Source organism: Eucalyptus grandis, chromosome 3, assembly GCF_016545825.1.
Source record: "Eucalyptus grandis isolate ANBG69807.140 chromosome 3, ASM1654582v1, whole genome shotgun sequence".
NCBI classification, from domain to species: Eukaryota; Viridiplantae; Streptophyta; class Magnoliopsida; order Myrtales; family Myrtaceae; genus Eucalyptus; species Eucalyptus grandis.
In genome coordinates this window covers 47,905,937-47,917,874 of record NC_052614.1, presented here as the reverse complement: position 1 = coordinate 47,917,874, position 11,938 = coordinate 47,905,937, and the positions used below count along the sequence as shown (strand labels likewise).

At 40.3% G+C, this 11,938-nt stretch overlaps 5 protein-coding genes across 5 annotated transcripts; all 5 read left to right on the top strand.

Moving 5' to 3' along the window:
- Window positions 1-528: 528 nt before the first annotated feature.
- LOC120291541 (TMV resistance protein N-like) lies at window positions 529-2,102 on the top strand. Its single transcript, XM_039309142.1, has 2 exons — window positions 529-678; window positions 1,141-2,102. Exons 1-2 carry the CDS (start codon window positions 634-636, stop codon window positions 1,627-1,629), a joined length of 534 nt encoding a protein of 177 aa, XP_039165076.1. The 5' UTR covers window positions 529-633; the 3' UTR covers window positions 1,630-2,102.
- A 1,513-nt stretch (window positions 2,103-3,615) lies between these two features.
- LOC120291542 (disease resistance protein RPS4-like) lies at window positions 3,616-5,818 on the top strand. Its single transcript, XM_039309143.1, has 4 exons — window positions 3,616-3,927; window positions 4,019-4,116; window positions 4,201-5,539; window positions 5,643-5,818. The coding sequence occupies exons 1-3, from the start codon at window positions 3,844-3,846 to the stop codon at window positions 4,634-4,636; spliced, it is 618 nt and encodes a 205-aa protein (XP_039165077.1). The 5' UTR covers window positions 3,616-3,843; the 3' UTR covers window positions 4,637-5,539; window positions 5,643-5,818.
- LOC120291899 lies at window positions 4,896-5,444 on the top strand. Its single transcript, XM_039309699.1, has one exon. The coding sequence runs from the start codon at window positions 4,896-4,898 to the stop codon at window positions 5,442-5,444; it is 549 nt and encodes a 182-aa protein (XP_039165633.1).
- Window positions 5,819-8,561: 2,743 nt separating the features above from the next.
- Window positions 8,562-10,741, top strand: LOC120291898 (toll/interleukin-1 receptor-like protein). Its single transcript, XM_039309698.1, has 3 exons — window positions 8,562-8,665; window positions 8,781-9,383; window positions 10,648-10,741. Exons 1-3 carry the CDS (start codon window positions 8,562-8,564, stop codon window positions 10,739-10,741), a joined length of 801 nt encoding a protein of 266 aa, XP_039165632.1.
- Window positions 10,742-10,749: 8 nt separating this feature from the next.
- LOC120291897 (disease resistance protein RUN1-like) lies at window positions 10,750-11,734 on the top strand. Its single transcript, XM_039309697.1, has 2 exons — window positions 10,750-11,034; window positions 11,561-11,734. Exons 1-2 carry the CDS (start codon window positions 10,750-10,752, stop codon window positions 11,732-11,734), a joined length of 459 nt encoding a protein of 152 aa, XP_039165631.1.
- The last annotated feature ends 204 nt before the right edge of the window (window positions 11,735-11,938 follow it).

Here is an 11,938-nt window from a genome sequence, read left to right as displayed (position 1 = left end):
GACATTTCACGGTTTGAAATATTAGAAAGATATCTGTGTTCTAACAACTTTTATAATTAAAAAATCTACTCGGACTCGTACTCGAACCAACTATGGGTTCCAGCTGGAGGACACTGACCGAGCTTAGCTCTAGACGGGAGAGCTCGTCCTGTTAGACCTGCATCATCCTCGTTTTCCAAGGTGAGAAAGTAAAATAAAAATATTAAACTAGGACTTGACAGGACGACCAATCAGTTCATTGCATCGTGTTTATCGATCCGATTGAATGGAACTGACTTGAGAGGACTACCAATCGGTTCATTGCATCTGCTTTATCGATTCCAACCACTGAAAAGTCCTTTTCGTCTCTTTTTTTTTTTTTTTTTCTCAAGCTTTTGCAATGACTACTTATAATTATTAATCACGTGGGACAGGGACTAGACGACTATTTTCCCTCTGATTGTCTAAGCGCGTTAGCGGGTGCCCACAAGTCAACGGTTCTGGTCATGGGTAAAATGCAGTCTATAGTGTCGTCTAAAAATGTTTATAGACCTCCGGTGCCCCCTGCAAGAGAACGGGAGAGAGAGAGAGAGAGAGAGAGAGAGAGGAAAGAGAGCGAGCGAGCGAATCGGTCCTTGGCGTTTCTCAAGAGTTATGGCTTCTGCAGTTGGGGCTGCTGGAATGAAGAGAAAAAGAGCGGTTTGTTTCCTCTGCGTTTTCGGGATTTGTATTATTATTTCTTCGACATGAATATGGTGGAATCAATCCTCTGCTTGTAGTTCAACCCTCCAATTGCTAAAGGTCGTCTCGAATGTTGGAAATCTTCTTGTGACGTGAACGATTGAACCAATGTATGTTCGAAATCATGAGATCCTGTCAAAACCCGAAGTACTACTGATGTTGTACGCTGATTCTGTTAAGTACTGTTTTCCTTTCCCCTAAAATTTGAGATATCATTTAAATTTGAGAAAATTATGAAAAGATTACGTGTGAATTTACGCACCGACATTTCATTGTCAAGAAAGTTGCCAGAATTTTGGATTTTTAAAAATATCAAAATGAGCGAATCGCTAAATTCAGTTGCTAAGGCGCTTGCTGTGTCGGCTTCGTCTCAATCGGAACCATAAAATTTTGTTTACTCTTTTCTCCTTGATTTGACAGGAATCATCTTCAACCTCATCGCCGTCGTCTGAAATCAATTATGAAGTATTCTTAAATTTTAGAGGTCCTGATACTCGCAAAGGATTCACAGATCACCTTCATGACAGACTGCGAGGTGCAGGGATCCGGGTCTTTAGAGATGAGGAAGATCTCCCTGCCGGACAAGAGATCAAGCCGGAGCTAAGAAAAGCGATCAAACGGTCAAGGATCTCCATAGCCATCCTCTCCAAAAATTATTCTCAGAGTGAACATTGCCTCATGGAGCTGGTACAAATGTGGGAGTGCAGTAAATCCAGGAAACATACTATTATCCCGATTTTCTATGATGTTAGTCCCTCCGATGTAAAAGACCAGGACGGAGTTTTTATAAGGTCCATCGATCAACTTGCGACAAAGGGAGCCAAAGCATTCACCATCACATATTGGAAGAAGGTTCTTGGAAAGATCGGGGACTTAAGAGGTTATGAGCGGACGAACGTAAAGGGGTAATTATTTTACTTCTTGTTTCTACTATCTTTCCTAGATAAGTGGTAAAAGAAAAGAAAGGTATATAATGATGTCAAAATGAATTCGAACCTTTTCCAACAAATGTTATATGTAAGCATGTAGATAATGATGCATGCTAGAGAGATATTTAAGGTTATTCTTCAGAAATGGATCGATAATTTGTCAGGTTGAAGTTCTATATGCCTGTTGAATGACTAGTCACTCGATTAAAGTGGCCATTTGAAAATGGATTGATAACTGTGAGTTAGACTAGCCGACCTGGTCCACCACGCTCTGTTCATTCCCCATGGCTAGAACTTTTGTTTTGCAGATCGCATGATATCAATGTCGAAATTGGTATGTGCATGAAAGGGAATTGGACCATCCATTAAAACTTGCTTTCCATTTTAAATGAAGATTCGCCTGCCCCTGTTGGTTGATCTAATTTTTGTCGGTTCATTCCCACCGACTATCTCTCTCTCTCTCTCTCTCTCTCTCTCTCATATTATTAACTTTGTTGCCACCCCGTGCTTCATCACTTATGTTTGCAGGCATGAGTCCCAGCTCGTAGACAAAGTTTTTACACGTGTCTCGCATGTGTTGAAGAAAGATTTCCAACTTGTAACCGACAAACCAGTGGGAATCGCTCATCATATTCAAGAGATGATGACAAAGCTTGGTGTTGTCTCCGCCCAGGGACAAGGGATGAATGTATGTGGAGAAGACGTACGTGTCATCAGCATATGCGGTATGCGGGTGTCGGAAAGACTACACTTGCACGGACTGTCTTCAATAAGATAAATGAGTTGTTTGATGGATGTAGCTTCCTCGAGGATATGAAACCAGAAGAAATCGAGGCTTCCCAAAATTGTTGATTTCTGACCTTCAAAATGAAAAACGTGAATATCTGAGATCTTATACTAAAAATATTAAAGTAATATCGAACGCATTTATGGAAAGGAAAGTTCTCATTGTGCTTGATAATGTGAGTACGATTAAACAAATTGAAGCATTAGCTGGGAAGTTTGCTTGGTTTGGTCTGGGAAGTAGAATTATTATGACCACGAGGAAAAAAAATTTTTGTAAAGCGTTTCGACTTTGGAGAAGAAGACGAAGATAGAGAAGCTGAAGAATACGAGGTTAATCCACTGGAGATCACCATGCTTGAACTCTTTCGTATGCATGCTTTTCGAGGGGGTGCTTACCCAGATGCCTCCGAGTACGTTTCCTATTCCAGAGACATCGTCGAAGCTCTTCAAGGGCACCCTATGGCTATTGTGCTTTGGGCAAAATATTTAAAGAAAAGAACATAGAAAGATGGGGAATTATTCGGGATTCCTTAAGAGATAACACCAGTGAGAACCCAACGAGGAAAAGACGTAAAAGCTCCCTTAAAGGCCATTTACGATTCTTTAAATACTGATATACAGGAGATATTTCTGGACATAGCGTGCTTTTTTTTTGGGAATGGATTGGAAGATTCCCTCTTACATGTGGAAGGCTTGTGGTCGCCATCCTCTTATACCAGACCTTTGCGACATGTATTTATTGGAAATTGGAAAAAAAATGAATTAAGAATGCACGATTTGGTAAAAGGCTTTGGCAGGGAGCTTGTCAAGTATTGGAATCAGAGTGCTGTCCTTCCCATTCCTGAGGATTTTCAAGTAAGTTTTCAAAAGAGAAATGATTAGCTGACGATTTTTGTTTACTATGGGAATGACCGTCTCTTTTGGACAACAAAATACAAAATCATGAATTATTATAAATTACCGTGGCTTACATTTCTTTTAAAATTCATGGCTCAAAATAAGTTATTATTCTCGCAATAGTTTAAAGATTGTTATATTAGCACAGACCTATGATTTAATTTCAAAGGGAAGACAAAGAAAGGGATTTGTTCCTAACCCATTGAATTTATAATTTTGATTTGTCTCATTCCATCGAAAGCAGTAAGAGAAATTAAGAGTTTTCAACTTACTCGTACGTTTTTCCCCAACCGGGACTTGGCAGGGTACTATAAGTGTCGAAGGCATTGGTCTCACAATTGAAGAGGGTTGCGCCGCCAACAGTTTTGAATGTGAACAATTTTGGAAAATGTCGAATTTGAGGTACCTCAGACTACAGTAGGCTAAAATCAAGGGAGATATTACGAAGCTTCCTCGAAATTTGAGGTGGCTTGATTGGCGAAAGTGCCATTCGATTCCCGAGCTAGATAATATGCATTTGAAGGAGTTAGTCATTCTCGATCTGTCTTGGAGTCCAGTCACCAAATATTCAAAATTCTGGAAGAAAATCTCAAAGGTATGGCCAATATTTGCTTTTTAAATCTCGTGTTAAGATGATAGATATGAGCGACTAAGGTTTGATATCTTCTTTTGTGCAAACGTTGCAGAAGGTAGAAAAATTGAAAGTCTTGAACCTACAAGGATGTAGAAAGCTACATGAATCGCTTGACTTTCCAGCTCCCATCAATTTGGAGATTTTGATATTGTAAGATTGTAATCAGTTATCTCAAATTGGGAGATTTATTAATGGACTGGAGAACTTGAGTTCCTTAATTTTGAGAAACTGCAGGCGAGTCAAGAAGTTGCCCCTAGAACTGGCCCAGATGAAATTTTTGAAGGAACTTCTGATTGACGGAACCGGCATCAAAGTAATTTATATTCGGAAAGGTTCTTTGCAGTTTCTTAATAAACTTAGTGCCTGTGGCTGTGAAAAGTTGAAAGATATATCCACAATCAGCTACCTAGGGAGTCTCACAAGTCTTGCTTTGGATGGTGCTGAAAAGGTGCGTGTTCCAAAAACTTTTGAATTTCCTCAGAAACTCGAGAGACTTTCTTTAAGGGAATGTCGTATGTTTGATAAACTTCCACCTTCCATCGATAAGCTGGGGGCTCGAGGTAATGGACCTTTCATCCACTGGAATCACAGAACTACCAGAGTCAGTCAAGGAATTGAGAAATTTGAAGACGCTGAAGATGGAACACACTCACCTACAAAAATTTCCTGAATATATTGTGAAGTTAGAGAAACTGGAAGAGATAGATTTCTCTGGCTGCATAAGTTTGGGGGCCCAGTTCCTTGTGATATTTCAGTATTATCCTGTTTAAGAATTTTGAGATTGTCGTCATCCAATGTGGCTGGGCTGACTCAGGACATTTGCGTTCACTCTAGCCTCCAAATCCTTGACATCCTTCAATGCAAACCGACTTCAAGAACTACCAGCGTTGCCCTCCAGTTTATTCAGTCTCCGCTGGGGATCCAGAAACATGGAAGTCCCCAACTTGTCATATCTGACAAATCTGAAAGAGCTATGCTTAAATGATGATGAGCAGCCAGAAGGGGGGTCATCGAGTCAGACCCCAAATGTCGAGTGGATCACGAGATTACCAAGTCTAGAGACCTTGCAATTGTCCGTTTCAAAGGTCACCAATCTCCCTGGGAATTTTAGTGCCCTTACTCAGCTCCGGGAACTCTCTTTATCCTACATGAAGGAGCTAGACCTCACACAACTTCCCTCCTCAAGCTTATTGACTTTGCGGCTCAAATACTGCAAGATTCCGGAGCCAACATTTTCTAGTCTGCAACATCATCTGTCAGAACTAGAACTAGAATACTGCGAATTAGCAGAGATTGATGGTCTTAAAGATTTAAATCGTTTGGTAGTCCTGACATTGTCTCATTGCAAGGGTGTGACAAACCTTAACGGGCTCAAGGATTTACGACGTCTCAGGAAGGTGAAAGGTATCTTTGAAGATCGACCCAGTCTACCAAAATTATCCAAGCGTGTTAAACAGGACATATACCCAGAGGCTTAATAGTCTCTGTCCTGTACGAACTGCTGTTGTACTTTCGAGTCTTCGACAGGACATCTCCTTTTAGTCTAAGAAGCTGGATTGGAGAGCGACCTAAGGTACATGCTCCAATTCTGTTTACAATTCTTTTTATCCAAAACAAAGTTGGATTTTATCGGTTCCATGAATTCCTTATGTGCATATTGCCCTGGATCTGTGCAGGGTAACAAACTACCCCAGGCAAATTCTTGGCATCCAGCGATTGGTAGCGGCGTCAACAGTCCCTCATCAAACCATTGCTGAAGGTAACCCTACACTTGAATTGCTGCATATATTGTCAGTGTTCTATTTGTACTGCTTTTATAAAGGTGTGATTCACCAAAACACCGTTCACTGTTATTTGTAGCCTCTAGGATGCATCCTCCAAAATCTGCTGCCCCACTGCCGCTCAGAAAGAGAAAACTTTGAAATCGAATAAGATCCAGCATACATGGGCGACATTGCCAGGACTCCGTAATCGGGAGCCATCACGGGCCTGTGCTTTCGTCAGCTCTGCTGGTGAAATTCATCCTGAACACCGCCTTCCAGTGTTGCCATTCTTCATTCGAGTTAATGAAGTCATTGGGTTCCGAATCTCCTGGAGTTGATTATAGTATGGTGATGACGAAAGCTTCACCAAGACGGAGGTTTTTGTTTTCTTTTCTCAATTTATTGCACATGAATTTTTAAGTTCTGTAATAGACATAACGTTCGATCTAACAAGCTAAAAGACGTCCAGTCTGTTCTTTATTCTTCTCTGCATTTGCTATCAAAGCCTCTCCTTCTCAAGGATGAAAAAAATTAGAAAAATCACAAGAATAAATGAGGCCTTTCTTTGAGGTAACTTTAGAATCAACCGGCTATACATATAACCAAAACTTGAATGCGAGCAAAGATTATGATTTCTCAATTTGTGAAAATTTAGATTTTACTAATGTTGAAACAACATATTAAAAGACAAGTACATTCATAGTGTAAAATGATTTAGGAAGAAGTTCTGAAAATTACTGAATTACACAAACCCCGGTGGTTTTGGCGGAAATGCCCATCGCCTGTCTCTCTTCTACGCTCCTGTAGCTGTACATAAAGTTCCCTTGCAGTAATAATTAGTCTCGCGGCAAAAATTGTTGCTTAGCTAATGGATGGCACACTGAAGTGAGCAATATGATGGCATCAAAATGAGTCAAGAGGTGGAAGAAAAAAATGAAGTTGGTACTTAGATATGCTCTCTCCTAAAGCATTGTTGAAGCATTGTAAAAAGCTTGTAGCACACTCCTAAATTAACTCATTCGAGAAATTGCTTATGTTGATCGATCCCACATTGAGCGCAATTAAGTTTTTGTGCTTTGGCATACAGGTAGACACTAAGCTTTAATTCCAGTGTTGAATGTTATTACCATGTCAGTCTCTTGTGAGTTGATCTAAATATCCCACATATGTTTAGGAAATGCTCCCCTCTTATTTGATGTGCAATTCGATCTGTCATGTTCTCTTCACCATCTTTAAATTCGCTAGAAGTGACACCTTATTCAAATCCTATTGTCCCGCTCTCATTGACCAAGTCGTTGCAACATGAAAAATATAAGGATTAAAATCCTATAGACTTATAACTGAAGCTCATTTGGTCCCATTCATTCACATTGTTCTCACCTAGAAAGAATTAAAATCCACTGAGGAAAAAAAAACAAAGGGTGGCCGAGATGAATGATTTGAGATTCTGGATTTTGATATACTTCGGGGAGAAGAACCAAGATGGTTCCTACGCATACCTGAGAAAACCTTAGGAAAAAAAAAACACCATATAAAGTAATAAAGCAAATTGGTTCATAAAAGAAGGCAATGTAACATATTGATAGCATTTTGGGAAGAAAGATGGTAAGAGATGCACTCGTGTTGATGAATTATAAGGTCAATAATATAAATCCCTACAAAAATCTTTGTATTTCGACGCTCGGTTATTTTTTATACAAAAAGATAACAAACTTTCATGTATTTAAGGTATTTTTGACTCACTAATAATATTAACTCATGAATAGTGATTTATTTTCTTTTAAATAAAATTGACTTTCAATGTGTCAAAAGTAAACTTTTTATGGAGAAAAAAGTATTTAGATAAATACAAATAATAACTCGTCATATATTTTTTTGAACTTTAAAAAGTTATTACCATGGAGTTCATGGAGTTCCGAAAAAAAAAAAAAATCTGATGGAGTCCACCATTTATAATGATTCTCATTCAATTTATCTTATGATTATTTTGTGTACACGTATTAAAAAGCCCGTATTTATGGGAAATTATTGACTTGTATAAAATGCAAGTTGCTTTTTAATTCTTAAAATCCATTTGGCTCTCTCTCTTTTCCCCCCAACTCTTTGAGAAATATTTACCTGGGATTCGGATGCAATGTCGAATGAATCACGGCTCTTAATCTCCACGTGGCCCAGGCCCCCACCTGTGTGCCCACAAGATCAGCGGCCGAGATTCAATTGGCCAGGAACCAAATTCCCTCCGCCCTCCTTCTCGTGCTGGACAGATTTCTTTGTCCCGAAGCGTATCGACAGTCCCAAAGTCAACTCTTTGACCGGACCGAACGCCAAGATTACTGCACAATCTCTCTTGGGACGATCGTCTTCTGCATCCGATCCGAAGCGAAGACCGAACTGACCCGTGATCGCGATGGGGTTCAAGTGTTGGACGTAAATTGCGCAACCCAAGATCTCCATAATCAGAACAAAAACATGCATAATTGAGTAGAAAGATTAACGCACCTATTTTGAGATCAAACATAAAAAGCGGAAGCGAAAAAGGATTACCCACATATATCAAGGGACGCCCTCCTCTATCATTGGCCCAGAGTTAGAGGAAGACTTGAAGACTATTTATAGAGTTTAGTGGTCCACTCATTACTGGCGAGGCCAACTCGACCCATCTTAATGTACCCCATATTAAACTAATTAAAAACTTTCTATCTCACCTTAAACTAACCATGTTTTACGGTAACCGTAAAAACAGTAAATTACAATATTAATTAATTTAGTCCATAATTAGAAAAACTCTTACATCAAGTTCATCCTGCACGCGCCGTGTCGTTCTCCACGACGATGCGGCTCTTCCTTCGCGTGGTGCTCGTCCTGCCAGCCGCCGCCGCTCGGCTACCGCCGCGCGCCCCGCGGCGTGTCCGCCATGTTCGCCGCCATGATGCTTGGTGGACTGTAAGTCGCTCTCTTACTCTTCCTTTTTTCTCTTCCGCCTCAAAGCTCACCAACCCAAAAGATGGAAATGAAAAAGCCAGTCTCCAAACTTCGTTGCATCTTTGTCAGGGCCTTGGGACTGCTCGCTCTGACCGTGCTCGCGTTCGTCAAGTCGAAAGCGTCCGAAATCTTTGGCAAACCCACCGCGACGGTCAAGAGAGAGGAGACGAACAACCCCGGAGCCGCGGCGAGTGGTGGCGAGACGCCGGCGCCAGCCGGCGAGGAGTACGAGGTGCTCCTAAGCTTCAGGGGGCCTGATACTCGCACGGGGTTTACCGATTGCCTTTACCACGACATGCTTGGCGCCGGAATCCGCGTCTACCGAGATAACGAGGAGCTCCGCGTCGGCAGGGAGATCGGCGGCGAGCTCATGCGGGCGCTCGACGTGTCCAAGATCTACGTGCCCATCTTTTCCAGGGACTACGCGTCGAGCTCGTGGTGCCTCCGCGAGGTCGCCCACATGGTGGACTGCGTGGCTCGGTCGAAGGGGAATAAGGACATCTTGCCGGTGTTCTTCAACGCGTCGCCGTCGGATGTGAAGCTTAGGATTGGGCTGTACAGGAATGCCATGGCCAAGCACAGGAAGAAGTTCGGGGTTGAGGAAGTGAAGAGGTGGGAGGATGCTCTTGTTGAAGTTGCTGAATTGATGGGATGGGACCTCAAAACGAGAGGGTAATTACTAATTTTCCGATTTTATGTTCTTTTGATATTATTTTCGTGTCATTTATACGCAATCTAATTGTTGTATTAGAATGTGCAATTTGAATTCCTCAGTCTTTGCCATTTTCTGCATAGGTAAGATTTCTGGGAATTTCGACAGTTTGAAATGCAGGAAGAAGTTGGCAGTAATTGTACATTGTTTGGGGTCTCAGTTGGATGCTAGTATATTCTGTATCTGGCGTGGTCATTGATGAATAGACTCATGAAATCTGGAAGACTCCATTTTAATAGTCAACAACCAGCTTTCAGAATTAATGAGCCTGGATAATCCCTATTCCATTCCTGATTTTGATCGGCCTTTCATCAGTGGTAAGTGATAATCGATAGGAGAAAACTGATGAGTTAATTAACTCTCCATTTTGGTCATGCTTACTCGTATAAAAACCAAATCAGGAAGTTCCGCAAAATTTTTTTAGTCATTTGGCTAGTCTAGAATGCAATTTCAAACCTCAAAGTATAGTTCAAATAGAGACCAAGCAAAAAACATCAGGTGGGTAAATCATAATTAAGCATCATATCAAGAAGGCATTTGCAATGACATAATATTGCACACCTCCTCTATCATACCCGTGGATTCCGTAGATCAAGAACCTACATATACTCGAGGAAGTGTTACAGTTCCAAGATATTCAAAGCTTTTGTTTGTATGTTATTTGCCTTGTCTGAAATCTAATGTTTTAAGGAGTGAAGCAACTGGTGGTTTCTGAGGAATGCTTCATTTTAGCAAGCCTTCCTTCTTTTATTTGCCCCCGTTTACCCTTCACTGGATATTTTTCACTCTTTTTCTCCATCTTCTTTTCATCAATTCTTCTTCTTAAGTTTTCTTTCTGCTCTGGCTCAACTCAATTCTTTTAATTTAACTTGTAAATCCACTTATTTATTCCATCCTGCTCAATCTAGCTTGGAAATCATTCATGAAGCAGCAAGAACTTTAAGCTTAAGTTGCATTGATAGTATAAAAAGAACTTAAAAAAGAAAAAGAAAAAGAGAAAGCTTGAAGACAGATTTATATTGTTGGGAAAGAGGTATAAAACATTGAACCTCTGTCTAGTATATAAAATTTTACCTTTGTATCATGTGCATGTTTCTTGAACTGACTCCTTGTTTGCGAATCATCTATGCGTTAAGTCCATATACTTTGCCTTTGACTTGAAAGAAAGGATAACATCTCTATTTTCCGTCTTTTTTCAACTGAGGCAGTTCGTATATGTGGCAGGCATGGGGAAGCTAATAAGTTGATCATCCGAGAGGTTTTGGTTAAGTTGAAGATAAAGCATAAGTATGTGAAAAATCAGCTGGTTGGAGTTTAGAAGACATAATGAAGCTGTTGGATGTTGACTGTGAAGGTGTTCGTTTTGTTGGTATTCACGGGATAGGCAGTGTTGGCAAAACAACTCTTGCGAAGGTTGTCTTCAACCAGCTCTGTTTGTATTTCGATGATTGCTGCTTTCTTGGAGATGTTCGAGAATCATCAGAAAAAGGGGGCCTAGTAAATTTGCAGAAACGGTTGTATTCTGACATTCTCAACTCTAGATTCATGGACAACATTCATGACATTGATGATGGGATGAACCAGATCGGGACAAGATTTCACAGCAAAAAGGTCCTCATCGTTTTGGATGATGTTGATAAAGAATAACAACTAGAGAAGTTAGCAAGGGAACGAGATTGGTTTAGTTCAGGAAGTAGGATAATCATTACAACCAAGAATGAAGCTACTCTAAAAGTCCTAGATGAGGATTTGATATACAAATTAAAGTAACTAGATTTTGATCAAGCTCTAAGCTTTTCTACGTACATGCTTTTAGAAAAAATTCTCCACCATATCAATACGATATTCCTGCATCAGAAAATGTTGTCACAACTGGAGGGCTTCCTTTGGCTCTTGAGGTCATAGGCTCATTTCTCTATTGCCAACCGGAAGAGATATGGAAAGAGACTGTGGAGAGGCTAGCAAGAATACCTCATAAGAATGTCCGACACTAGTTGATGATCAATTATGAACATTAGGGGATGAGGAAAATGAGATTTTTCTTGACATTGCTTGCTTTTTTGTCAACAACACCAAAAAGACGAATGCAATTTACATGTGGGAAGCTTGCAATTTTTTTCCTGAGACTGGGATACAGGTTCTTATGCAAATGTCTCTGGTAAAGATTGTTGATGGTGATGTATTATGGATGCATGACCAGCTCAAAGATCTTGGGAGGCAAATTGTTCAAAGGGAGTGCTTGCATGATCCTGGAGAGTGTAGCTGGGTGTGGATTTGTGAGGAAGCCGTGGACATTGTAAGAAAAAAGTAGGTAAACAAAATTCACTATTTTCATGAATTGGATACGGGTAGAAAAGAGTTTACATTCCCACTTAGAGGCCTCTAGATTCTTTTACCCCAAATGAGAATCTGAAAATTTGTCAAATTCTTACTAATAAATATATTTTTCAAATTCATGCTTGTTCATTTGTGTTCACTTTGGCAAAAAAAGAAAAAAGTTCAAGCACTCATATTA

What these genes read in the sequence shown, in the direction of transcription:
- LOC120291541 (XM_039309142.1), top strand. Translation starts at nt 634, where the DNA reads ATGGCTTCTGCAGTTGGGGCTGCTGGAATGAAGAGAAAAAGAGCG. An exon ending in GAATGAAGAGAAAAAGAGCG is followed by an intron (nt 679 to 1,140) that starts GTTTGTTTCCTC and finishes TTGATTTGACAG; the next exon opens with GAATCATCTTCAACCTCATC.
- LOC120291542 (XM_039309143.1), top strand. Translation starts at nt 3,844, where the DNA reads ATGCATTTGAAGGAGTTAGTCATTCTCGATCTGTCTTGGAGTCCAGTC. An exon ending in TCTGGAAGAAAATCTCAAAG is followed by an intron (nt 3,928 to 4,018) that starts GTATGGCCAATA and finishes CAAACGTTGCAG; the next exon opens with AAGGTAGAAAAATTGAAAGT. An exon ending in AATTTGGAGATTTTGATATT is followed by an intron (nt 4,117 to 4,200) that starts GTAAGATTGTAA and finishes GAGAAACTGCAG; the next exon opens with GCGAGTCAAGAAGTTGCCCC.
- LOC120291899 (XM_039309699.1), top strand. Translation starts at nt 4,896, where the DNA reads ATGGAAGTCCCCAACTTGTCATATCTGACAAATCTGAAAGAGCTATGC.
- LOC120291898 (XM_039309698.1), top strand. Translation starts at nt 8,562, where the DNA reads ATGCGGCTCTTCCTTCGCGTGGTGCTCGTCCTGCCAGCCGCCGCCGCT. An exon ending in GTTCGCCGCCATGATGCTTG is followed by an intron (nt 8,666 to 8,780) that starts GTGGACTGTAAG and finishes CATCTTTGTCAG; the next exon opens with GGCCTTGGGACTGCTCGCTC. An exon ending in TGGGACCTCAAAACGAGAGG is followed by an intron (nt 9,384 to 10,647) that starts GTAATTACTAAT and finishes TATATGTGGCAG; the next exon opens with GCATGGGGAAGCTAATAAGT.
- LOC120291897 (XM_039309697.1), top strand. Translation starts at nt 10,750, where the DNA reads ATGAAGCTGTTGGATGTTGACTGTGAAGGTGTTCGTTTTGTTGGTATT. An exon ending in CAAGATTTCACAGCAAAAAG is followed by an intron (nt 11,035 to 11,560) that starts GTCCTCATCGTT and finishes ACTGGGATACAG; the next exon opens with GTTCTTATGCAAATGTCTCT.